Genomic DNA, 27,916 nt, shown 5'->3' with positions numbered 1-27,916 from the left:
TCAATTTATCTTTAAATATCTTGCATTCTATACCTGCTCTAGGAAAACATTAGTTTTTTTGCTATTGATGGGGTTCAGGACTGGCTGGCCCAGGATGCGACACTCTGGTTTGCAGATTTTTTGAGCTGAAAACAATAAAGGCTCAGAAGACTCAGGAAGAACATTTGACCTTCCCCTCCTAACTACCTAAAAGAGATTTAAAATAAAGGCCTGAAGATATTTAAACAGGCAGCCTTGGCCAGATGGCTGAGTTACTCGGTATGTCCTGAGTTTCTCCTATGTACACATGCTATTTAAGCTTTATTTGATTTTCTCCTACTAATCTGTCTTTTTAATTATTTGACCAGCCATAAGAACCTTAAGGAAAAGGCTAAAATTCTCCCACTTCCCCAATACTATCTAGATATTCCCTATTAACTTAATAACTCCTTTACTGACATCTTAATTCCCCTCATTTTTATTTTTCAAGCATAACAACATTTTGAAACTCAAATACCTTACCACTGATTCTCCTCCAGGAAAATCTGGAGCACGTAGTCCTTGCCTTCCCTCTGGGACAAACTTGTCTATTTCCATCCCTCATTCAAGAAGGAACGTCTCAATTCCTTCAATATTCCCTCTGCGCTGCAGAGTTCCTCAAAACATAAATTCTCTTACCAAACACGCTGCTCCAAGGGAAAGTTTATGAGCTGTCACTCTTAGCTCAGTCAGAGAGTAGCTATCTATCCTATAGAGGCATCAGCAGGATGTAGCACAAGATGTTTGTTTTGGTCCCCACAAGGTGATTTTTTTTAATGTAAATTTCTAGATCAGACACCCAGGATATAAGGAGAAAAATGTATTCAACAGTCAAAGTTTTTACCCATCATTTTTAGATTACTTGTGTATATCTTATCCTCTACCATACACTCCTCATGCCAAAGTGTTATGAAGTGTTCTAATGAAGCGGTGTCCAGTTTCAATAGTAACAGGCGTTCTGACTCATGATGAGTGATATCTGAGAGTATGAGATCTCGTACACCATGCTAAAACTTCACGACCAGGACCCAGATCCTCAATGTCACTCCAGAGCGTCAGGCAGCTGCTACAGGAGCAGGTGGAAAGGGGATGCTGAACCATGTCACCACGGCAGCTGGAGGGCACGTGTAAGCCTAGTCGTCCTCAACAGTTGATGCCATGGTATTGTTGAGCTCACTGCTCACAGACGCTGAAGTTGGTTGGATGCTCTTATCTATAGTCAAGACTCTTCCACCAACAAGTTCATGAGTGTTCCTCTCTGGCCTCAGCAAGATAATGAAGCACTTGGGAGCAAATATACAACCCAACAAACCATAGCTGGATGCCAAGATTGCAAATATTTCCACAGTCACTTTGAACTTGCCTTTGGTGCTCAAGTAGGCAGGAACAAAAGAGATCCAGATGATGAAAAAGACCAGCATCCCAAAGGTGATGCATTTTCCTTCATAGTAATTGTCCGGCAACTGGCGAGCCACAAAGGTTGTGAGAAAGCATAGCGAAGCCAGGAAGATATCAATCCCAAACATAGAGCATAAAAATTCTATAGAACCTTCAGTGCATTCCAGAATGATCTTTATGTTTTGAGATTCCATGTTCTTGAAGGCGCTTGGGGGTTCCAATACCAAGTAGGCTGTATATATACCAATCTCAACTAGAACAGAAATTAGCACAATGATTTTCTGATAAAGGGGACGGATGGATATAAGTCGGGTTTTGGATCTGGAAATTCTGTAGGCTAAGAACAGTGAAATAGTCTTTCCAAGAATGCAAGACAGGCAAAGAGAAAATCCCATTGCCAGGGTAACCTGGCGGGCCCTGCAGGACCAGTCGTACGGCTTGCCAATGAAAAGCACGGAAGACAACAGTGTGATGACAAGCGAAACCTGGATGAGAAAGCTTAGCTCCCGGTCATTGGCATTCACAAGCGGAGTGTGCCTGTACAGCACATACACAACTGTGACTGCCAAGACCACAAGGGCCCCGAAGATGGAGAGAAGGACAAGTGTGAATCCCAGGGCCTCGTCATAAGCAAGGAACTCCACCTCTTTCAGCACACACTTGTTCTTCTGTGCATTTGACCAGTAGTCTTCACCGCATTGCTCACACTCTCTTTGACCTAGTGAACAGAGAACAGAGGACTGACTGCAGGGAAACTCAGTTATCCCCTTCAGCCGTGAATAGTCCAGAGCAGCCAAAGGCCTAGTACAGGACTCACTGAGATCCCCTTATATAGAATATATATAATATCTCCCAAAATGCAGTGATGAAACGTTCTTAAAGTGTGCAGCTAATCTTACAGATGGAGGGTTATTTTCAGTCTTGGAAATTCAGTCTCCCTTCTTGGTTCAGCCTTTCCTGCATGGGCCTTTCTCAGTAAGATGCCTCATCCTTCTCTTCCAATTATCTAACTGAGCAGAGAGGTGTGCAGCCTCATGAACCCAAGAACAAGCCACGGGTGATTTCCCATATATGAGAAAATCAGGCTACTAAGGTGAAAAATCAGGATTGTGACACTGATAAGTTGATTAAAATACAAGGGTTCTCAGTCTTCCATTCAACCTCACCCCGTCCTACTGGAGAGGATTTGTCTTAGCCCACTCAGCTTTGCCCTCCCCACCCTCCAGATGTAGATTTGAGAGAATAGGTAGAGAAGGACTGAGGGAAACGAAAATAGCCACACGTTGACCAAGGTTGAGGAAAGATTCATGGCATTTAGCTGGGTGAAGGCTCCGAGGCAGAATATTGGGACATAAGAAAAAATGAGATGAGTTTGTGGTAGGTTATGAAACGAATCTCTTTAATGTTCTTTGAAAGATGCAGGTAAAGATTGGAATTCCCTCTAGATGTCTTCTGACTGCTGGACTGGACTTTGCTCAATGTGACTGTGCAGAGACAGGGCCACGACGGGGCCAGAGAGTTGTTCAGGTTACATTGTAGTTGTTTTCCATTTGGGGAAAATTTTACATTTTAAAATTCTCTTTTAAATAAATGGCTGTTGGGGGCATTTTGGCAAAAAGCAAGTAAAATTTGTGTTATCTCTAACGGAAATAAGAGAGAAAAATAAACCTGGTCCAACATGCTGCCCGAGGAGAAGCACACAAAGCTCGGCTCCAGCCCTTGGCACCAGGGGCAGCAGTCCAGCAGGCTGAGTGGTTGTGGCACAGAGCTCTGGATCTTAGAGCTCCGAATTAGAGATCATCGCGTAGAACATAGAACTATAATCCACTCTTTTTTCCAACATGAACATAACTAATGTTTAACCTATTCCAGAAATTGAAATAATCTTAAATACTTTTATGAATCCATTCATTTATATTTCACATTTCATATATTTCGTTTGTATTTTCCTCTCCTAAATTCATGGTTACAGGTCTTTTTCCAACTGTAGCAGCTTTAGACCTGAAATCCAATATTACGGTTTTTTTAGACTGTACAGGACATCCAATAGTTTGGTGGATTACAATGATTTTTGTTATAAGTTATTTACATCTATTTACAAAGAAGGTCCCCAAGGCCTTCTTTGCTGAAACGTGTTTAACCCAATTATATTTTAGTATCAATGAAAAAACGACCATCTCTACCTGGTTCCCGCGACACGTGTCCATCAGCACACGGGATGCAGTAGAAGCAGCATGCTGGCTCCCCCTGACGAATCCCCTTCCGGGTCCCGGGACGACACACGTCAGCACACACTGAATAGGGAACCTGACAGAGACAAACACACCACAGGTAACAAAGCCCTTTTGTCGCCACCACTTGTGAGGCTGAGAAAGTTCTCATCCGGATTTCTGCGGAAGATTTATAGTATCTTGGGAAACCCAGGACAGCTGGGCGAGGACAGCAGACAAAGAGAAAAACAACATGGAGAGCCTGGAGAGGAATTTTGCTAAAAGTCCTGTGGTCGATTCTAGAAACGCAAAGATAATCCTAATGCTAATCTTTCTAACCTTGGGGACTCAGACCAGGCCCCATGTCCATGGGACTCTGAGGAGAGGACAATTTGACAAGTCTGTTCCTGCTTGGGGACCTGCACCCCAAGAATCATCTTGCGAGCCTGAAAAAGATTTTTTCTCAGCAGGGTCATCCCAACACAGTCTGAATGTCAAAAACATGTCACCCAGGATCCACACAAATGAAAAATGAAAGATCTGTCCCATGGGAAAATTGGGAAAAATGAAAAATGGACCAGCACAGCAGTGGAATCACTTCTCGCAAAAAGAGTTGAGAAAGCTCAGTGGAAAACACAGGCCTCCCTTTACATTCTTCGTGGAGCACACTGTGAACCCCAGGATAAATGCAAGGTTCGTAAATCTGTTTACATCTTAATGTAAAGGAGGAGTTTCCTATCTAAAAGGGAGATAAAATGTTTTTCCCATTAAGCAAAGATTTCTTTTGGAAAGTGAATAATCACTTTTATATTTCTTTTGGAAATCAGTATTTTCCTATGTTGAGTTTTCCAGGATAAATCTGAATTAGATAACGATAGAAAATGTGGGAAAGCTCTGATCTCAGTTATGGTCTGTAACGTTACTGAAGCATGTATTGCTACACAGAGCAGACAGGCTTCCTATAAGGTGTGAGTGTGTGCGTGCATGTGTGTGTGTGTGTCTGTACGTGTGTGTGTGTCTGTGCATCATCACAGAATGAACGAGGCTCCCTCTCCTGAGCCGGTCTTCTGACAAGAGTTCTCCATATAGACGTCCTTGAAAAACAGCACGAACAATGAGCTGATAACTTTCCGTCCCATCCCTTCCTTCTCAGCACTCAGTCTAGCTTCCCACTCACTGCAATGTCTCTTGCCACCTCTGACAGCTTTTCCTCCAGCCACATCTCCCTGGTCTCTTGTCCACGTCTTGATCAGCCCTCCTTGGATTGCAGGCTCCCTTGGCTTCCACTGGGCCCTTCATTTCCTTTCTTGGTCCTCCTTCCTCCACCTTCATCATCACTGTGGCATTTTTCTGGGTTTGATCCTTGATCCTCTTCTTTTATCTCAATATAAAGCAGCTCATTCGTTCTCTTGTCTTTGACAAGCACCTCTACATAAGAACTCCCAAATCTTGACTCTAACACCAACCTTTCCCACCTGACCACTAATTCCATATCCTAAACTTCTAACTCATCCCTGTTTGAGATTCCACCATCACCTCAAATTCAACATGTTTAAAACCATCCCCATTATCCTGATTCCTCCCCGCAAGTTCCCCGTTTCTGTCACTGACGCCACCATTCTCACCTATCATCTCCAAACTTATCTTCTATTACTTGCCTACATATAGCCTCTCCTTCGCTCAGGTCCATCTGCTCACCAACTCCAGACTCAGTTTACCATGAGTAAAATCATGCCTTATACCATCCACTAATTGTTGATGCAGGACACTTCCAAGTGCAGAGTCTCAGCAAATCCAGCAGATTCTACTCTTTTCCACTGTATCCCACCAGTTCCATCCATTTGCGACTTGGCTGACAGAATGATCCTTTAAATCCTGAGCTAGATCGTGACTCTCCTCTATCAAGACTTTTCCCTGCCTTCCCGTTTCCACTCAGTGTAAAAGCCAAAGGCTTCCAATAGCCAACAAGGGCCCACGTGGTCTAACCCTCTCTGGCCTCTCTTATCGCCTCTCCCACTACTCTTGCTCTCTCCCACTCTGCAGGTGACACTGACCTCTTTGTTATTCTTCCCAAATGCCAGGCATTCTCTTGCCTCAAGCCTTAGAAGTTACTGTTCCCTCAGCTGGAATGTTCTTCCCCTAGATAATTCCTGGATGAACTTCCTTTTAAGATTTTATTCAAATGTCACCCAGTGAGGCTTTCCCTGACCACACATGTGAAATGACAATACAACACTCCCCCGACGCTCCCCATCTCAGTCCCTGCTACGTTTTTCTCCCCAACATTGTCATCCTTTATATACTATATAATTTATCTAACCGTTTATTGCCTATTTCCTCCCATTGAAATGTTAGTTCCACTAGGCAGGGGTTTGTTCTGTTTAGTACACTGACATACCCCAAGTTCCTAGAACAGTATCTAGCACAAATAATATTGTGCTCAATAAATATCTGCTCAATCGATAACTAAGACTGTGAGCACCGTGAGGGCAGTGGTCCTTTTGCAGTGCTTAACAGAGAGGTGGACCATAGCAGATGCTTAGTAAGTTTGTATGAATTGCATTCTAACTGATTTCACTATACAGATATAACCCCAATTTTAATAAAGAAGATGAGAAAAATAAAATTACTATGCTGTAACAAACATTATTAAAATCGAAATCTGTGACTACATTTTACCATTTTTCCGTCAATTTTTAGTAGAACGAGCCTTGTATATACAAGCTGCAGCATCCTCTCTATTTTCATGCAAACCTTATATTGAGCACCTGTGATGTGCCTGGCCCTGGAATACAGAAGCACAAAGTCTCAGCCCCACTCGGTGAGAGAGCTCGGGACAAGGAGAACAGTTTGTACTCTGAGCCTCGGGCAGCTCCATCCTTCTGCAGCAATGGTGTCCAACACAGGAACCCCTGGCCATGTGGCTGTTGAGTACTTGGAATGTGGCTAATGTGACTAAGGAACTAAATTTTTAGTTTTATTTCATTTTAATTAATTTAAATTTTAAAAGCTACATGTGGCTAAGGGCTACTGTAATTGGACAGAACAGCTTTAGGTCAAAGAAATAAAATGCAGAAGAGAGCTGTGGTCCCTACAGTGGCAAACACTGATAGGCTGTTTTATTTTTGTATCCTGCCATGACGTACTCAAGAGCTGCTTAGGATGAGCCAAGAAAGGGAGGAATGTGAGTGTGTGTGTGTACACGTGTGTGGGAATGCTTGTGTAAGTATGTGTGAGTCTGTATATGTTTATTGCTGCCCATGGAAAGCAGAGAGGAAAAAAAAGACAAGAAGAGAGAGAAAAAAGATGAAAGTGTCTGGCACAGCACAGGAGCTCAGAAATCTTACTTTTCTGGTCACTTGTTCTTACGTCCTTTCCCAGCATAATTGGAAAGGCTGTTTGGGGATCTCAGATCTCAGGCCAAAAGGGCCACACACACATACAACCAATAAGCAGAAGAATTCTGTAACACAGCACTTAAATACGTATTCAGGTACTACAATTAAATTTTCTCAGAAAAGCACTTAGAGATGTGCAAAAATATCTCGACTAGACATTTAAAATTAAAAACATAAATAGATATGAAACTGGAAGAAATGGAAAAAAGTTCATTTTACTGAAGGAAACTCTTTTTTCTTCAAAAAATTTCAGAAATTAAGATAAAAGTCACAAGGCATTCAAAAACATATATCTTTGAGTGAAAACTTAATAAGGGGTGTTGAATAAAGGCAGGAAAGCAACCAAGAGAATAGGGATTAAATAAAGAAAAAGGCAAAAATGATCAGAGAGAAAGTGCTTAAAATGGAAGATAGACAAAAGAAATCAAACATATGGACAACTGAAATACTTGAAGAAGAAAAACGAAATAATAGAACTAATATTTAAAACTACAACCCAAGAAAATGTTCCAAAAACAAAATCTCTGAATCTCTATATAGAAAAGATATTTACTGTATTTGGGAAAGTTGACTTGGAATGGCCAGCTCTAGGTGTTTGATATTCCATAGTGCCTGAACCAGTATGGAAATGCAATACTCTGCGTATATAAACAAAATAAGACGTCAGAGTACCAACCTCTGATGACTCAGTGTTCCAAAATATCGTTGCATTCTTTCTCATCACGAGTTCAAACTTAGAGTCTGTGAATGTGTATTCTCCAATCTTCACAAAGGCAACTTCTCCATTATCATCCAATTGCCAGTTTAGGATATCATAGTACCCCCTACTCACGTCTCCATTTTCATCCGTTTCTATTGTCATTCCATTATGGGTTGTAAACTTAATGTTCTTCAGATAGTACATTAACTAGAAAACAAGGGAGGGAAAAGCAATTTGTAAAAATTCTATTGCCCAGAAAACAGAGTTTATAAAGAGTTTATATCTTTGTTTATAAAAGAGTTTATATCTTTGCTGCTTAATACAACAACTTCTAGCTACAGGTGACAATTGAAACTTGAAAGTTGGCTGGCCAAATAGAGATAGGCTGTGAGTGTGAAACACACAATGGATTCAAAGACTTAATTTTTAAAAATGTAAACTATCTCAATAATAATTTTGCATTATTATTTTTATGTTATATCTTCATGATTATGACTACATGTAAAATATTATTTGGGGTTGAATAAAATATATTAAATTTAATTCCATCTGTTTCTTTTTATTTTTTTAATCTGGTGACTAGAAGATTTTAAATTACCTGTGTGACTCGCACATTTCTACTGGACAGCACGGACCTGTACTATGGCATAGTGGTGCCTAATATTCCCGATATCTGCATATCTGGGCAGAGAGGATATTTTAACTTCCCTCCTAGATTTCTTCCACTTTTAGGTACTGGTCTACTCCCACACAAACACTCCTTTCCCTACATGTCAGGTGCTAGAGATATGAAAATCAACGTGATCCACTCCCTACCCTTGCAAAGCTCACGGTCCAGTGGAAAGGCCAGACAAACAGGCACTGAGGGTAAGACTCGATGTACTCTGTGTTGCTGTTGCGGACAGAACGTCGAGTGGGCATGGATGAGGGAGCGGCTGACTAACCGCCTTAGGAAAATTAGAATAGGTTTCCCCAGGAAGTGGTCATGTGAGCTGGGTTTTAAAAAATTCATAGGAATTTGCCTGAGAAATACTGGGGACAAGGAGATTATAAGCCAAGAGAATAACACGTGGGATAAGGTGTGCCAAAGGGGCCATGGCCAAGAGCATAACGGGGGATGGAGCTGGTTGTGCACCGGCAGAGTGGTTTTGTGGACGGCAGTGGGAGCCCCTGACAAAATAAATACCTCTCTTACTCTTGCCTCACATGGCCAATCTGAGCTTGGGTAAGAGCACATCTTCTTTAGTAGGAGGGTAACCAGTCTGCAACAGGCTATATCCTGTGTCCTTGGTCTTTGTCAGCACCACATGCTGGGCCTATGGTTCCCAAACAGAGGGTCCAGTCCAGTCCCTAATCCTCAACAAATAAAAGAGGCCACACAACAGAGTGTAAAAGACCCTGAGTTGTGGTGTCTGCTGATCTGGAGTGAAGTTTTGGCTCTGCCAAATGTCATGACCTTAGGCGAGTCATATATTCTAACTAAGCATTAGTTTCTTTTTCCTTTTTTTTTTTTTTTTTTTTTTGCTGAGGAAAATTTGCCTTGAGTTAACACCCATTGCCAACCTTCCTCTTTTTTTGCTTGAGGAAGATTAGCCCTGAACTAACACCTGTGCCAATCTTCCTCTATTTTGTATGTGGGTCACCCCCTCAGCATGGCTGATGAGTGGTAGGTCCACACCTGGGATCTGAACCCATGAACACACGCTGCCAAAGTGGTACACGCAGAACTTCATCACCACACCATGGGGCCGTCCCCTAAGCATTAGTTTCTTGGTCTGTAAAAAGAGGAAAATTACTCCTGCCCTGTCTCTGACATAGGGCTTAAGGCACTACAAGTGGAAGCCTCAGGGCATCCTGACACCAAGGTAAGTGTTCCACCACCACCAGGGCCACTCCAGGTCGCTGGTCCTCTTAGCTCTCCGTCTCCCTCCTCCACTGTGTGCTCTTCTCAGCCAACATGGAATCTGCATCAGAGTTCACAGCAGCGTGACTTTTATTGACAACTCCATTAGGGAGAGGCATTTTTTTTCTTTCCCTATCTTCAGAAGAGTCAAGCAAAGAAATTTTCAAAGGCTGCCCATCCCTGACCGTTCTCCAGAGCAACATTTCCATAACCCACCTGTACATCATTATTGGCTGGGAGGACAGTTCCCTACCACTTAGGCATGCAAAAGATTCAGAAATGCCCAAATAAACCACAAGAGTGAAGGGATTTTACCAAAGTATATATTCTGACCAAGCCTGCTCATGGAGTAAGCTGAGAAGAATGAGGACAGAGTGCATTGTCATCTTGGTTTTAAATAAATCAAAATTTTCACTTTGATACATTTGACAAGAGATTTTCACATATTGAGGTATATGGGGTAACTATTCAAGTTCAAAACTGATTTGGCTTGAACTAAAAAGCCTGAGTTACGGTCTATCAAATATACATTGTACATCCGCTTAACCATGAAAGTAAAGAATGCCCTCTCTTAAGATGAGAATGCATACTTCCCCTCCTATGCCCTATTGGTGCTGCCCCATTAGTCCCATTCCCTACATCGGGGTCCTGTCAACCTGCTAGTTTGCAACAGTATACCTCTTTGAAACTTTGATGAATACGTATTCTGGGTGTGTTTAATGTATGTTCTTTCTTCTAAAACAATATAAAGCTGTACTGAAAACCATGCTTCTGAATGCTTTCTTCCTTTCTGGAAAAGGCCTTCCCCAGGTTATAATCCTCAGTTTGGCTCAAGTAAGACTCGCCTTATCTCTCTTATCTATGGAATGGTTATTGGTTATTTTGTGTCAACACATTTAGGAGGCACTCTTAAATGCTAATAATCCTCTCTACTGTGAGGTCTTGCTTTTCACAGTTTTAAATACAGGGTCAAGGAGCCTGAATCCCGTCATGGACATATCCACCAACATTCACCTGACACTGTGTGCCCTTGATTCTCCCTAAAGACTTCTCTGCAATCCTAATATGTATCTGATGCTCTTTGAGTAAATTTAAATTATAAGATTGAAATGTTTAAATAATAAATTAAAGTGTTGTTATTTACCACGGAAAAGGATCCTTTTTATTACAAAAGAAGTACCCAGAGCATTTCTTTCAAAATAAAGGAAGCCCCCTATGGCATTTCATATACAACTTAATTTCTCGTTCTGAATTTACCACAACTTCCCCAGGACCAATGAACACACTTAGTGCTCAGATCTTGGTTTCTAAATTCCATTCTCCTGTAAATAGAACCAGGACTCTTTGGAGAAATGGCTGACTACGGGACTGTGGCAGAGAAAGCACAAGATGATCCTCGAACATCTTTGGATTCCAAAAAGTAAGGGGGTGCTCAGAAATTATAGGGATGTGTCAAAAGGAAATAGGAGCCAGCTCAAAAGAGATTCCAATGGTCAAATATGAGAAATTTTAAGCAGCAAAATAAATAATGATAGTTATGGATTATTCTACTCATAGAAAAGAAATAAATATGAGCCCATATGGATATGAGTAAACCAGTGAAGGAGAAGTAGAATCCCACTTAATAAATACAGAAGGAATGAAGGAAATAAGAAGTCACTGCTTTTTAAACAACACAGTAAAAGTTGTTTCAGGCAAGAGTCATCATCAATGTGCTAAAATTTGTGGGCAAAAGCATGATAAGAAACAGAAGATTTTCAGAGCCTCAAAATATTGTCCCACAAGATAATCATTAATTACAAAGGGAAACACAGTAACTTTACAATGGAAAATATGGTGACATATGGTAACTAAGTGATCAGAGTGAGTATCACCAATAATGAGACATAAGGACATTATGCATCTCCTCACATGAGGCATAGAAAACATACAACATGACTTCTATAGTAGTCTTGCCAAAAACACGTAATCTCAATGTAATCATGAGAAAACATTAGACAAACCCAAACTGAAAAACGCTCTGAAAATAGCCAGTACTTACTAAAAGTATGAAGGTCATGAAAAACCAGGAAAGAATAAAGAACTGCCATAGCTTGGAGGAGACTAGAGAGATGAACTGATGAGGATCAAGGCTGCCCCAGGGAGATAAGCCCAAGGTATCCTGCCCAACATACCGATCTATATCATCCTCCAGGAAGCATAGAACATCCTGACCTGACCCTACCTGATGCTTGTCCAAAGTTATAGGACCACCCAATAATCAGACCCCACCTGTACTAATACCGTTTTAACAACTTTTTTACATGATCTTCCCTTTATCTTGTAAAGAAATAACTCACATATTTATGCCTTATAAGTTTAGCCCTAACCCTCAGCACGTTGCAGCTCTTTACTACCCATGGGTCCTGTCCCCATGTTGCAGTTCTTACTGCCCATGGGTCCTGTCCCCATGCTATTCTCTGAATAATGGAGCACTACTGCCAGATCTTGAGAGTCCGAGAAATCTTTCTTTCAACTCCTCTGCTCGCCGAGTCCACATCAGCACGACTAACTGTGCTGTAGGATCTATTTAAAAATGAAAATGAACGTGCAATGGTTCCAGCCAACGCGGGCTCTGCTGAGAGTGACAAGCAATTTGGTGTTGCTGAGTGCTGAGGGTCATGGAAGAAGCAATGAAATCAGAGATGCTGACAGTGCCAGACCAGGGATGCTCATGCTTTATCCTTTACAGGTGGGAGGGGAGGTGCCAAGGGATGCAAGCAGATGAGCACTCTGAGTAGGTGTGCGTCTTGGTGAGACCGTTAGTGCTACAGTGTCCTGACATGAATTGCTGGGACATCAGACCTGAAACAGGAGGTGTGAGAGCCAATCTCCAAGATAGCCCCAATAATCTTCGCCTCCTGACCTTCATGCCCTTGCATGGCCTTCCCACACTTCATAAAAACTACAGATTCCAGTTTCCCTTGCAGCTAGATGTGATCATATAACTAAATCCTGGCTAATGGCATGTAAGAGGAATTGTATGTAATTTCTAGGAAATATCCTTAAATGAAGGGATACACCTCTCTGCTCTTTCTCCTTCCGGCTGGTTAGAGTGTGGAATGATGGTTGAAGCCCAAGCAGCCATTGGAGATTATGAGGTGAACCCTCATGTTGAGGATGGTGAAGCAACAAGGTGGAAGGAGCCTGGACTCCTAAATCACTCCTTCAGTCCCAGAATGCGAACCTCTAAACTTCATTTATGTGAAGGAAAAAAATCCTATCTTGTTTAAGGCACTGTTTTGGGAGGATTTCCAATCATTCACAACAAATTTAATAACAACTGTTTTAACAAATGGTAATTTAAAAACAACCATTTAGATCACATGTGCGAGCCATTCTTTCAGGTGATAAAACCACGTCTATTAAGTACAAAAGCAAATCAATGGTTTTAACAGTACAAATTCTTTTGATGTCAAACTATATCATGAGGTAAAACAAACACACAAACAACAACTTACCTGCCAAGGCTCAAAGTCAGGTATATACGCACAGGTGTTTCCGAAAACATATGGCCCACGTCCTTCTTCACATCTACTGAGGTGATCCAGGGCGTAAGCCATAAAATACACAGCTTGCTTGACATTGTTTGTGATTCTTAGCTGAGACACATCCAGATAAGTATTTTTAAGGTCTTCCAACTTCTCCTCTCCTGTACAGAATTTATCAGACATGGCGTGTAACCTGTCGTCTTTACCGGTCATGTTCACTCTGTGATCAACATGGTAGGGAACACTACTATTGGGCCAAGTACAGTTAAAAGCAGTTTGCCAGAATTCAATGGTCAGGACATCATTTGGATCCTTGCTAGGATGCACGTCATAAAGAAACTCTTTTAGTCCTGGTATATCAGCTCTTGGTATTGCAAATCCAATACTTCCACCAAAATATGGGAAATATTCAGGCTTTGCAATGAGAGCTGAGGTAATCCATGCTTCACTTGCTATCCATGTTCTGTCAGTTATGTTGTGGAAAACAATTTCCAGCACAAAAGGACTGAGGTCAATATCAGACGCATAAAGCACAACGACTCTGGCCGTGGAGTTCTTTACAGCATCAATAGCTCTTTGCATTTTCTCATAGGAATAGACTTTGGGAATGATTTCAGAGAAGGCAATACAGAGGTTGACACTCTCTATTTTTTCCTTAAAAATTTTTACTCCATATTTTCCATAATCATCATCAGCTGCTATCGTGCCTATCCAGACCCAACCGAAGTGTTGGATGAGTCTGACCATGGCCTCCGACTGGACCTTATCACTGGCAACCGTGCGAAGGTAACTCGGAAACTGGTATTTGTCACTGAGAACTGAGCAGGTAGAGGCATAACCCACCTGCAATTGAAAATATTCATGCAGCTATTAAAAAACAACAGCCAAATCTCAAATTACACAATCTCTGAATACTTTTATTGGAGAGGGAGGGAACATAACAACGGATCTCCCCTTTATTCTCACATCTTTCCATAGACAAAAGGGCTTCTCCTCCCCTCCCTGCTCAGTGGGTGGGATGGTTGGAACACTTTGGGCCTCCCTGTCCACCCTTTTCAGACCCTACCTGAAGAGAACTGGAGGAGCTCATTATCAAGAAGATGACATTCAATGCACCAATTTCACAGGTGGGATCACAGCAAAGGGCAGGTCATCTGCCCTTCCATCCACTTTCTTCAGAGACTAGGTGGTGAGTCAAGCCATCCAGGCTCCTTCTCAGGTCTAACTTCTCATCCACACGGATGATGGAGTAAGTGGACTCACAGTCTCTCTGGCAGGCCCAGTTCTCTCTCTCTCTCTCACTGTCTCTCTCTCTCTCTCAGGGTGTGTCTTACCACCACCACCACTTTCCCTCCTTCTCTCCTCTTCTCTTTCCTTGTTTCTCTCTGCCAGGACTCCTGAGTATTTAGGTCCTAAGACTTAGACTGAGAAAGACGGTAGGAAGCTCCACAGCAACCTCGGTCGAAGTCATGTTCTCCCACCAAGTTACTAGAAGCCCTCGTTTTATAGGCACTTGTCTCAATAAATGAAGAGGTACTTCTTTCTCATTTTACCAGTGATCCTTGTGTGTATTTTCCATCAGTGAGAACTTAAGAATTCAGTCCTATGAATTCTTGATAGTCTTACATGCATTTCTGCTGTACCTTATCTTCAACCTCACTGACTCTACAACGAAGAACGTGTCACGTTCTCCCCTAATCCATCCCATGTTATTAATGCATCGCCTCAATAGGACCGCCTCTATTGTAGTTCCGTAGTTCCATGACTGTCAATTCCTTCATAAGTGACAGAATGTTCTTAATTTCTCTTTTCTCAACTCTTTGTCCTATTCTTACTCCATTAGCTTAATTTAAATTCTTCTTTGGAAACTCATATTCAGCAACATCGTGGAAGCCATATGTAGGAAAGAATCTCATTTAGGAAACAGATTCTGATTTTTAAATCTGGTTTCATAATTAAACAGTGTAAGGTCGTGGACAAGTTACTCAAAACTTCTGAATCTGTTTCCCCACAAGTAAAATCAGGATAATGATATCTACATCTTGAGTATATTAAGTATACTAAAGTATAATCACTATATTATAATGAATATTATACTCATTATATATAATATATATGTTATATATTATAATGACCTAACATACTCAGTATATTAAATGAGAAAACAACTGTGAAAGTATCTGTCACCAAGAAGCTTTTTCTTTTACACTCTTTTGAGATTCACTACAAGGACGTGATTGAGAAAATTTATCCAGATGTTTCAGGCTGGTGCCTGGACCACAGCTGGCATTTGGTGGGAGATGGAGCTCACAGCAGCAGCGGTTTGTCTGAGCTGGATGAAGCCCACACCTAAGGTGTCAGCTGCATCACCTGACCCCTCCTCTCGGTTCCGTCTCCCAGTACTTTCTTATTTCTCCTAAATTTGGATTTGCAGCTTTTTAAGAAATACTATGTAATTGCTACTTTTACAATTATTTCAAAATCTCCCATTACTTCAGTAACACAAACAGGTTTAATCATAATTCATATTAATAAGTCCTGACTATTGATACTTTAATGACCCATCCTTAGAAATAATTATAGTGCTTTATTTATATTATCTTAATAATCCATTCTTCTTAATATCACCTATTGTTATGTTGAAACATGTCACAGTCTCTGAATTTAAAATACTCTGTAAAGTTAGCATCCAAAAACTCTAGCTATCTTGTGAGATTCCCAGGCTCATTTCAAAAGGCCATGATAATCTGCATTAATACAGGACAGAAACAGAATGAGTTCCTTATAGCACCTATGAACCGACCGACCAGTATTTCTCCGTCACCTACTCTGCACTTCACTGAGGGCTACAGAGGTAGTGCCTAGTCAGATGTCAGCATACAAACCACTGGGTCACAACCTCAAGTCAAATATTAAGGCAGGATCCTGAGGATTTCAGACACAGAAGAGCCTGAAGTCGCCTCTCGGTAGGCGTCAAGTCCCTCCTGCTGCAGCTGCTGAGCCGTCAAGGCAGCAGGATCACCCCCCTGCCCATTCGCCTCTGCGACTTACCCCCCCTCAGCTGAGCACCCGCTATTTGCTGCAATTTCCACAAACACACTTGTGTTTCTTTTTAAGTTAGTGCCAAGCACAGTATTCTGAGATACCTGAGGTAAATAATACAGCCCTAGAATTCTTGAAGCAGCAATCGATAAAGACGACCCGCCTGCTCCAACAACTCCCGCCAGAAATGCTCCAGTGCCGTTTCTGAAATTGGGCTTGTTTTCTTCCTGCCCCGTAAGGAGTACCAAAGCAGCTTCCACAGATTTGGAGATGGTGAAACAGGTGTCAAAGATCTGATAGCCCAAAGTGATGTTGGGCAAAATATCCTTCCTCTCGTTAATCTCCTTGATGGTGTGGATCATGGTTTTCATCCAGCGGAATCCTCGAAAATTAAACCTGAAAAGGAAATAGCTTTGGTAAGGCCTTAGTCAGTGGGGGGAATCTTTGATTTGTTTGGGTTGGAAAGCGTCTTTTTGGACATTTCCTTGCTCTATGTATCTTTCATATGATATAATCTCCCCAAACTGCTGATTATCTCTTTTCACAAAAATATTCTTAAAATCATAATTCCCTCCACTACGCAGAGCACCCAAGGGCCCCTCGCACATCTTCCCCATTCACTGCAGGTGCCTGCTGCCACGAGTCTCCTTTCCTCCCTACCTCCCTATGGGTTTCTCTTGTTTTCTTCTGGACATTAATTGTAAATACTTATGATAGGACTACACAAAAGCAATACATAAAATTTCCATATAGTATGACTTTAATTACATAATTTTCCTGCTGTGATTTGATTGTTAAGGTTGAGAGATTTTTTAATTGAAAAACGCCTCCTTCCTGCTACTCTCACATACAACCATGAAGAGCCTCCTTCTTCCTGTTCCCCGGCCGTTAAAGCAGAAGAGAGTTCTGCAGTCCATCACCATGTTTTTTCCAACTCCTTCTCCATTAAAAACATAGTCTATTCCCAATTCTCTTTATTTCTTCCCAGTTTTAACCAAACTTTAACCTATTTGAAAACAAGACCCTGAGGAGTTTTTTCTCTTAAATAGTATCTAACTCCATACTTTCTACTCAATAAATATTTTTGGAATTATCTAATAACAACCAGCCCTGTGGGCAGATTAGGTTTTTCCTCCAGTCTCTTTAATTTGGTTTTTAGTTTAGTTTAGCTTTGATTCTCATTTAATATGTAGTTATTGAGTCCGCTGGTGCTGGACACTGTAGACACAAGAGTAAACAAGACAGGCGCTGCAGAGTCTCGGCAAAGAAACAGCAGAACAGCCAAGCGATGGAAGCCCACAGTGACAAACACAGTGACAGGAGAAGTGTGGGCATGGGGTACAAAGGACGGCACCTTGCCCTGAGGATTCACAGCCAAGCTGATGCTCCAGGACACCGTGGAAACAGGCAGATGCGCAGGCAGAGGGCGCGGTGTGTGAAGGCACGACAAGAGATCATGAGAGGGTCCAGGAGAGGAAAGCCCAGCACGGTCGGAGGACAGGGCAGGAGGGTGTGCACAGGGAAGAGAGTCTGCAGAACCGGAAGGGCCAGAACATGAAGGGCTTCCTCATCCTCAGACAGTTGCCTCTAAATTACATGGAGGCAACATAAAGTGGCATATACATTTTTAAAATAAATGTAGCAATATCGTTTTAAGTTAATATAACAATACATTTCAAGAGCTAGAAAAATGTTCACCTCCTTTCAATCAATAATTCTACCCCTGAATTTAGCTGAAAGAACTGTTCTTCCCAAAGGAAAGACTATGTCTGCCCTAAACTGTGCACTATAGAACTATTTATAATACTAAAAAACCAGAAAGAACTTACATGCTCAGCAATAATAAATTATGATACATTGACGATGGGAACATTTTCCATACATAAAAAACTATAATTAGAGAAATTACACAGCAGCATGCATATAATAAGTGAAGCAGATAACATGCAAAGTTATTTCCATACTGTAATTAAAACTGCCTATAAGTTCTATGAACATCTGGATGAGTATCAACAGGGAACACTTTCAAATGAGCACAGGGTGGGATGTGGGGCGATTTTTCTTTCATTCATTGACTTCCATTATGATCGTCACATTATTGTTGTACAATGTATACCTCTGTTTCCCCAGAAAATTTCTCTAAATCTTAACTTTGTTTAGATCAACCACAAGAATTAAAATATTCTCTTCCCCCTTCCATTTCGCTGTCTCTCTCTTCTCTGAACAAATTTTTCAAAATAATAGAAAAGTCTTCCTCTTCCACACACTTTAGCTGATGGCCAACCAAAACTAGTATCTCATTAAAATTGTGAGTCTCAGAACATGCTTCCTCAAACTCCAACTTGAACTTCTCAATCAGTTATAGATAAAGGTTAATGATGCCAAAATGAAATTACTATCTGCTTAGATCTGGCTCGGCTCATGAATACCACCTAGGTCAGGCCTCTCTGAGGACTCACCCACTGGGAGGGAAAGCTGCACCGTGTGGAGGAGCATTAAGAGGCTGCAAGAACTTTGGGGTTGCGTACATATAGGAGGAAACTGTTGACAGTCATGGGTGAAAATGAATTATGTAGTTCTAATTTTGAAGAAAATATATCAAAAAATTTTAAATATGGAATTTTATTAGTATCCAAAGTATACAGATATATTTGGGAGGAACTAAAGTGCTGGGGAAAGTTCTAGCTTTCTTTTCTATTTATTTATTTACTTATTTATTTATTTATGAGGAAGATTAGCCCTGAGCTAACATCTCTGCCAATCTTCCTCTACTTTATATGTGGGACGCCACCACAGCATGGTTTGATGAGCAGTATGTAGGTCCACACCGGGACCCAAACTAGTGAACCCCAGGCCACCAAAGTGGAGCGTACAAACAAGCGCTGTGTCTCCATGCCGGCCCCGGGTTCCAGCATAAAGATGAACAATTTGGGTCTCAGTCAAAGGCTAGGAGGAAAGTAGAATACCCACAGTGCGTTGCATTGCCGACCCACATTCAGAACAAGGAATTGCTTTTTAGATGCCCTAGACCACATGGAAGAAATTTCATACAACATATCAAGAATCAGAATGTCATCAGACTTCTGAGCAGCAACACTGAAAGTCAGAAGACACTGAAGAAATCCTTTCAAAGACTCCTCAGGCTTCAAGTTAAAGTGAAGATGGGGTAAGCAACACCACCCTATCTCTCCTCTGATTACAATTAAAATCCCTGGACAGAACATAAGAAGCAACTATCAGATCTCTCTGAAAGTTAAACGAGAACATGTGGAGCAGACAGGGAAATCCAAATATCCCTGACACAGTGAATTATTTTTTAAATTGGGTGTACTCACTTCTCACCACCATTTCAACCACAGAGGATATGTCAAATCGTTTTTTTAATGAATTTTTAATTTACTAATTAATTTACTATTAATTAAATGAACTTTAATTTTTAAGATTATTTTTATTAGAAATATGTATATTGGCTTTTCCACTTAACCTTGCTAAGAAGATAACCTTCAGAAGTTCTAATGAAGGGTGAAGAACCAGCTGAGTGATTCCATTTACAAAATATGAATGTACTACATCACGACAAACTCTGGTTTTCGTTTTATATTATTAGGAATTGAATAAGTAATGTCTTGTCAGAGTACAGATTCTGATTCAGCAGATGTGGAATGCAGCCTGAGATTCCACATTTCTAACAAGCTCTCAAGAGATGCTGATGCTGCTGGTCCACAGACCACCCTCTGAAGAGCAACACTCTATATCACACAAAACTTGCCTTCTTTCCTTCTGAGGCACAGAAGTAGGAAAGGACCCACTTGAGACCAAGCTTTTCTTGTTTCTAAGCAATCCTGGAATGTCCACCTTGGAGAAACTGAGGCCCAGAAATAGGAGGTACCTCTCCTGAGTCAGAGAAACAGTGTTGGAGTCAGGCTAGCATCACGGCTCCGGTTCCAGACTCTCACCCCACACCCAACACTCCTTCACCCCACCACCTGTGATTGATGTAGAAAGAAGACAAAAAGAAAGGCTTACCCTTCACATTTTGCTGATACTGGCTCCAAAACAGACTCATTTGCTGGGATGGTCCTGGAATGAATATCAAACAGTCCTCCAATAACAAGTGAATGGTTTTTGGCATCTACATACCCATTCAAATCAAACTTGCCCAGCAACCGACAGGTCTGTTCTTCTGTCTCTTCTTTGCCTTTGATGCCTAATTCAGCCCATAAAAAAGCAAGAAACCCTAAAACCAAGCATTTCTTTCTGCTAGCCATTTTAATAGGGTGAGTTTGGGGGAAATGACCAGTGTTACAAGTTTTAATGAGGCACCCTGCTAGAGTGTCACAGCGAGTGTGTGCATGCCACATCCCAGTGGACTCAGCTTGCCACTACTTGCTACATAATTGTCACACCTCAATCAATCACAGAGCCTCACAGTCACCTGCAATTTATGGATCTGGACTAAGAACCTCATAAATATCTCTTTTATACTTAGCAATAATATATGACGACATAATACTGGGTTTTGAGTTTAAAACACCGTCATTTCATTTAGTAGAAATTGTCCCTGTCGTCAGCCTCAGTCATTCTCACTCAGCCACCCTGTGGAAGCTGCTCTTGCCCCAAAGGTGAGGAAGGGCATCCCGCTTCAGCACAAGGTGACAGCAGGCCAAGCTCTCTCCTCAGGGTATAGAAAAAGTCAAGGGGACAAGCCACCAGGATCCGGACCAGAAGACATCATTCTGAGTCTATTTCTTCCCCTTGTATTAGTGGGATGGTGGGAAATCACTTAATTTCTGTGCCTCAAGTTCCTCATCAGTGTCTAGGATGATCATAAGCCACCCTAGAGAAATTTTGTAAAACCCATAAGAGTTCAAGGAACATTTTCTTTAACCTCCTCTTCAAGGCAGTGTTATCCTCGGCTCACTCTGCTGACTTTGTCACTGGTTCAGGCACGAATCCCTGAGAACCTTTGGATTCTTTCCTGAGAATCCCTCTCCCGCCTTTCTAGCGAGGCCCTTCTCAGAGACGTCTCCCCATCTCTTTCTCCAGGTCACCTCGCCATGGAGTCCCAGTCTCCCCCTCTCCCCCTTTGCGCCTTCTCAAACATCTCCCCTTGGAGCATAAATTCAGAGCATTTTCAGAACACTATCCAGTTACACGTATCAGGAGCCTGAAAAGGTGTAGACCCTTTGATCAGGTGATTTTACTTCTGAGTATTTTTCTCAAAGAAGCAACAGAGACCCACATAAACATGATGTATAAGGATATTGAGTATACAGTTTTATTTATAATAGTAAAAATTGTAACTAACTAAATGTACACAATAGGGAATTTCTAAAATCACTTAAGATCTATTCACACGATGGAATACAGAGGAGCCATCTAAGTCATGTTTTAGAAAAATATTTACTCACAATGGAAAGCTCACAATATGCTTACAGTGAAGGTAACAGAAAATAAAGCAGCATATACAATTGCATTCTAAGTTTATAAAATTTACCAATATATTACAGCTCCCTTTATCCATATATTTCCATTAAAAGCGCTAGAAGAAATCACTGCAAACTGAAATCAAAAGAAAGGAAAAAGAAGACAAAAAATTCCTTTTCCCACTATTGGAAAAACCGGTGGTTGGCATGTTTCCATGTTCATTTCCAGATCGACACCCACGCAGGACTTCTAATTACTTTTTGGTGGTGGACTGTGGATGATTTTAATTTTCTCCTTTATATTTTTCTATATTTTCCCACAGGTTCTACAATATTTTTGTATTTCTTTTATAAACAGAAAAAAATGCTACTGCAAAAAAAAATCCCCTTTTTTACAACTCCTCCACACATGTAAATTCAACTCCAACACTCTCCCACACCCCCCACGCAGTCACCACCCTGAGGGCATCAGCATCATCAGTGACCAGGGTCCCACCAGCTCTGCCACTCAAGAGTCATTTCCTTCACCTCGTCCCCACCGAGGGATTTCCTGTACACATTTGTGGGCCCTGTGTAATCCCAACCTGACCCTGGGGAATGCCGAAAGAGAGGTTCCCCTCTTTCCTTCCCTGATGAAATTGCAGGCCCATGCCTCAGTCTCCCCACAGCCGACTAGGCCTTCATGAGTGAGGGAGGGGATGGCACACCCCTGGCCCCTGACTGAGTGACATCTCAGTCTGCCGAATGTGTGACTAGTTTTGGATTTCTAGAATGTGGATGGTCCACAGGCGCCACCTTCAGACTTTCAAAATGATACTGAAAGACTTAAAGAAAAAGATGGATTTCCAAGGGAATCTCTTCCCAGAGATGCATCAGAGTTTGGCTTCACCCAAACAAAATGGCGCTCTGGGTAGCTGTGAGGGGTCAGGCCGTGGCCTTTCTCAGAACTGTTCCTCACTCATTTTCCTCTCCCTTTCCTACCAGAAGGCAGCTGTGTCTGAGCAATTACCCCTCTCATTGCTACCCTGGCACGAACACACGTTTATCACCAACGCTGACTTCTCTTAATCCTCTGGGCAAAAGCCGTGCTAGGGACCATAAAAAATCATTAAAATATGTTAAGTTATACTAATAATAACAAAAGCTAGCATTTTATAGCATTTTACTTTCACAGAGTGTTTCACATACATTATTCTCTCTCCAGGTCAGGAACTAGACTCAGTGTTGACAAGGCCGCTGATTTGTGCAGTGGCATCTGGTAGCCAATATTTTTGTAATTCCCAGGATGATAGTGTATTTTACCAGGGCCATGATGATGACATCCTCCAAAGGTAGTAGAATTCATCAAAGATGAGGCAGAGAACAGAAAAACAGCATCGGCACTCATGCAGAGCTTTTATTAAATGCAGAGTGATGGATGCTCAATGCCTCATTTTACCCTCACAACAGCCTGCGTGACTGATTCTTTTGTTCACTTAACAAATGAAGAAACATGAGTTCCCATGACTAGTACATGCTAACACGCAGACAGCAAAGCCCACGTCCTTTCTGAGGCCCATAATAAAGAGAAAGGACACAGACCAAGTCCAGCAGGACAGGTCCAGGTCCTAGGTCCAGGTTCTTTGCTGTCTGGCCCTCTCTTCACCTCTTTAGACTGCCAGCCCCTCATCCCAAAACAGGGGGTTTTGGACTAAATGGCCTTTTTTAGAGTCTATGGATCCTAAGGAGTCAATAATGTTCTGGTTCTGGGTAAGCCTTTCCAAGGCTCAAATTCAGTGCTGGCTTAGTAAGATGTTGTCAGAGCAAACAGTAGCAAGCTGTCTTGCTAACTAGCAAGGTGAGACTGTTTCTCCAATAATGCTTTAAACCTACTTACCATTTCCACAGGACTCTGACTTCAAGAACCCCCAATCAAGGAGAAAGACACCCAGTGAATGTTGGTGCAAGTGGCCACGGGTATTTAGTCCCGCGTGTCCACACCCGGACTCCTGGATCTGAGTCTGTGAGCAGTGTGTCTGCACCCCCTCCCCCAGGCTTGTTTGATCCTTGCTGTTCTCCAAGGACCCTGGTGAAGGTCAGGCTCCCTTCCAGGAACAACAACACATTCTGTCCAGGCTTGTCTCTGCCTTCAAGCAAAGGAAAACAACTGGGCCCTAAAGGTTATGAGAACCATGTTATTAACAAAGGCTGTTATGTGGTTTCCAGAGGAAGCTCAAACTCCACGTCAACGCAGGTGAACTCTGCATGCTGAGCCATCCCCGTGAACTCAGGCTGGATCAGTCACCTGGTCAGGCACAGCTGTCAGAAGTAACATGGCTCTTACCTTCCTCCACGTCATTCCCTTCGCTTGATAATCACTTAGAATGCTAGGTAATAGGATCTAATGGATCCTAGGACCTGTCCTCCTGGACTTGGTCTGTGTCCCTTCTCTCTAACCCGGGCCTCAGACAAATGGATACACTAATCTACATCATTTTCTTACTTCTCTTGCAGAGTTATCCTTCTAAACAGTCGACAAATGAACATGACATTATGTGTGTAAAAGTTGCTATTTTTGCTTTACGAAATATATATTAGTTTTTTTAACGTATGTCTCCAATAGGTAAAAAATTACTACCTCTATTGAATGCTATGACATTATGACATGTGGCTTGCCTGTAGCTTTTTCATGAGAAGAAAGGAAGACTAAAACTAAATCGGTTTTCCTAAGTATATCGTGACGTGAGATACAAGTTATTGATGAGAGGCCTTGGGGTGCGTAAGACGCAGCTTTTTAACACGTCAACACCAGCCACTTGTTACAGAGCCCCCTGAGACTCCAAACAGAGAAAGCCATCAATTACAGCCACGGAGAGAGACACAGACGCTGGGGGCATAAAACATTTTAAACAGCCGCCTTGCTGAATCGAGGAAGCCACAGGCTACCATCTCTTCTGTTGCATCTATTTTCAGGGAAACAACTTGACAGGCAGATTAGTCCTCTGCATCTAAAGCAGATGACTCGCTAAGCAGGAAACTCACCCTCGAAACTTGAAGCCCCTTTCACTTTGATTTGTCACATGTGGCTGTGACTCAATTGTGAAGATGGTAAGCAATTGACGAGAGCTGGGAAACTGTTCTAATCAGAGCCTTCTAGAGAATAAACATCTATTTTTAATAAAATTTCAAATTAAAAAACTGGCCAGGGGCCAGCCCGGGGGCACAGTGGTTAAGTGCGCACGTTCCGCTTAGGTGGCCTGGGGTTCGCCGGTTCGGATCCCAGGAGCGGACATGGCACCTTGTGGCACACCATGCTGTGGCATGCGTCCCACATATAAAGCAGAGGAGGATGGGCATGGATGTTAAGTCAGGGCCAGTCTTCCTCAGCAAAAAGAGGAGAATTGACAGCAGTTAGCTCAGGGCTAATCTTCCTCAAAAAAAAAAAAAAAAGCTGGCCAGCTTTAACTCTCATCTGAAAAATTTAACATGGCTGCCTGACTCCAGTCTCGCCCCCTTTTAATCCATTCCCACACTGAAGGAAACTGACCAGGTCAATCCCCAGGCCATTAAAAAAGGTTTTTTACATCTTTATTGAGATACTGTTTAGAGTGTACAATTCAACAGTTTTTAGTATATTTACACATCTGTGCAGCCATAATCAAAATCTAATTTTACAACATTTCCATCTTCCGAAAAGGAAGACTCATTTCCCATTCCTACCTCATCCCAAGCCCTAGGCAACCACTTAATCTACTTTCTGACTCTGTAGATCTGCCTTTTCTGAACATTTCTTTTAAATGAAATCATACAATATGTGGCCTTTAGTGTCTGATTTGTTTCACATAGCATAATGTTTTGAGGTTTATCCATGTTGTAGTATGTATTAGACTTCATTTTTTTTTTTTTTTTAAAGATTTTTTTTTTTTATTTTTTCCTTTTTCACCCCAAAGCCCCCCGGTACATAGTTGTGTATTCTTCGTTGTGGGTTCTTCCAGCTGTGGCACGTGGGACGCTGCCTCAGCGTGGTCCGATGAGCAGCGCCATGTCCGCGCCCAGGACTCGAACCAACGAAACACTGGGCCGCCTGCTGCGGAGCGCGCGAACTTAACCACTCGGCCACGGGGCCAGCCCCTAGACTTCATTTTTTAAATATCATTATTAAGATATAATTTATATACCATGAAATTCACCCATTTAAAATCTACGATTCAATGAGTTTTAGTATACTTACAGAGTTGTGCCACCATCACCAAAATCTAATTTTAAAATGTTTCATCACCCCAAAAAGAAGCCCACACACATTAGCAGTCACCCCCCATTCTTCCCACCTCCACCCCCAAACCTAGACAATCACTAATCTACTTTTCTGCAGCCAAAGATTTCCCTATTCTGGACATTTATGTAAATGGAATCACACAATGTGATCATTTTTACTGGCTTCTTTCATTTAGCATAATATTTTCGAGGTTCATTCATGTTTTAGCATGTACCAGTACTTTATTCCTTTTTATTATTTTCTTTTTGTTGCCAAATAACATTCTGTTGTATGGATATACCACATTTATTTATCCACTCATCAGCTGATGGACATTTGAGTTGTTGCCACTCTTCGGTTATTATGAGCAATGCAGCTAAGAACATTCTTGTACAAGTCTCTGTGTGGACATATGTTTTTAATTCTCTTGGGTAGATATCTAGAAGTGTAATTGCTGAGTAATATGGTAGCCATATGTTTAACATTTTGAGAAAGTGCAAAACTCTTTTCTAAAGTGGTTGCACCCTTTTACACGCCCACTAGCAGCGTATGACAGTTCTAGCATCTCCACATCCTGGTCATACAACATAACTTGTTATCAGTCTTCTTTTATTGTAGCCATTCTAGTGGGTATGAAGTGATATCTCATTGTGGTTTTGATTTGCATGTCCCGAAGAGCTAATGACACAAAGAAATCTTTGTTTTCTTCTAAACATTTTCAAATTTTAACTCTTACATTGAGGCTTATGATCCATTTTGAGTTGGTTTTTGTGTATGATAAAAGGTAAGGTCTAAGTTCATTTTGTTGGGGTTTTTTAATTATAAATAACCAACAATCCTAGCACCATTTGTTGGAAAGACTATTATTTCTCCATTGAATTATCACGGCACCTTTGTCAAATATCAATTGACTGTAAATTAAGGATTTTTTCCCCATTGGTCTGTATGTCTATTCTTATGTCAGTGTTGTGCTATTTCATTATTCCAGTTTGTAGTAAATCTGAAAATCAGGAAAGGTAAGTCATCCAACTTTTTTGTTCTTTTTTCAAGATTGTTTTAACAATTTGGGGTCCTTTCCATTTCCATATGAATTTTAGGATCAGATCATCAATTTCTAAAACAAAAGGCTTGAATTTTGATAGGGATTTTGTTAAATCCATAGATCGATTTGGGAAATGTTGCCATATTAATAATATTAGGTTCATGTGTCAAAAGACCCAGATCATCTTCAAGGGCTCTGCATTTGCCTTAAGATAAAATCTATACACAACAGGCCTTACGAGGTCCATCTGGATCCAGCCCCTAGTTAACTAACCAGCTTCCTCTTTTGCAGCATCCCCTCCCATCGTCAACTCAAAGCACACCACCAGCCACAGAAACCTGCCATCATTTCCTTAAGCACACGATGCTCTCTTCCATCCAGGTCTTTCCTCGCTCACATATGCACCACATTCCCTGTGTCCCACACCTGATTCACTTCTTTTCCATCATATATCAGCTTACTTTTCACTTCCTCTGAGACTCATATCCTGAGATACTCAACCCCCCACAATCTTCCTTATTTACCTTTCGTTGCACTTACATGGCAGACTTTAGGTTATTTGTGGAAAACAGGGTAGTCAAGACCTCAAAGTGGTTGAAATGTCTGACACCACTGGTCCCTATTTTAAGCAGTATTAGAAATGTTTGCAGTTTTACAACTGTCCATATGTCTTAAAATATTTTATTACTTTTCATACAATTTTCAGGATTTTTTTTCCTAACATTTCTTCCACACTATTCTACCTGCTCATACTATTTATAAGGGTTGTTATTGGCTGAGTGATGCCCCCTCAAGGTGTGCATATCTTAATCCCTGGAACCTGGGAATATGTTAGACTATATGGCAAAAGGGACCTCACAGATGTAATTAGGTTAAGGACCTCAAGATGGGAGACGATCCTGGGTTATCCAGGCAGGCCCAGGATGTCATCCCAGTGTTCTCATGAGAGGAAAGGAGAGCGAGACTCCACAGAAGAGAAGGTAAGACAGCAAGAGCAGGGACTAGAGCTCTGGCA

General features: G+C 41.6%; 1 protein-coding gene across 1 annotated transcript; it reads right to left on the bottom strand.

The window, feature by feature from the left end:
- Positions 1-1,151: 1,151 nt before the first annotated feature.
- On the bottom strand, positions 1,152-27,205 carry LOC124228098 (vomeronasal type-2 receptor 1-like). Its single transcript, XM_046642411.1, has 7 exons — positions 27,175-27,205; positions 20,226-20,406; positions 16,445-16,595; positions 13,128-14,000; positions 7,701-7,931; positions 3,600-3,723; positions 1,152-2,134 (listed from the first exon to the last, which is right to left on the bottom strand). The coding sequence occupies exons 1-7, from the start codon at positions 27,203-27,205 to the stop codon at positions 1,152-1,154; spliced, it is 2,574 nt and encodes an 857-aa protein (XP_046498367.1).
- Between the last annotated feature and the right edge of the window lie 711 nt (positions 27,206-27,916).

The sequence above is a fragment of the Equus quagga genome, chromosome 1, assembly GCF_021613505.1.
Source record: "Equus quagga isolate Etosha38 chromosome 1, UCLA_HA_Equagga_1.0, whole genome shotgun sequence".
NCBI lineage: Eukaryota > Metazoa > Chordata > Mammalia > Perissodactyla > Equidae > Equus > Equus quagga.
Note: the sequence above shows the minus strand (reverse complement) of the source record. Positions and strands in the feature narration are given on the sequence as shown.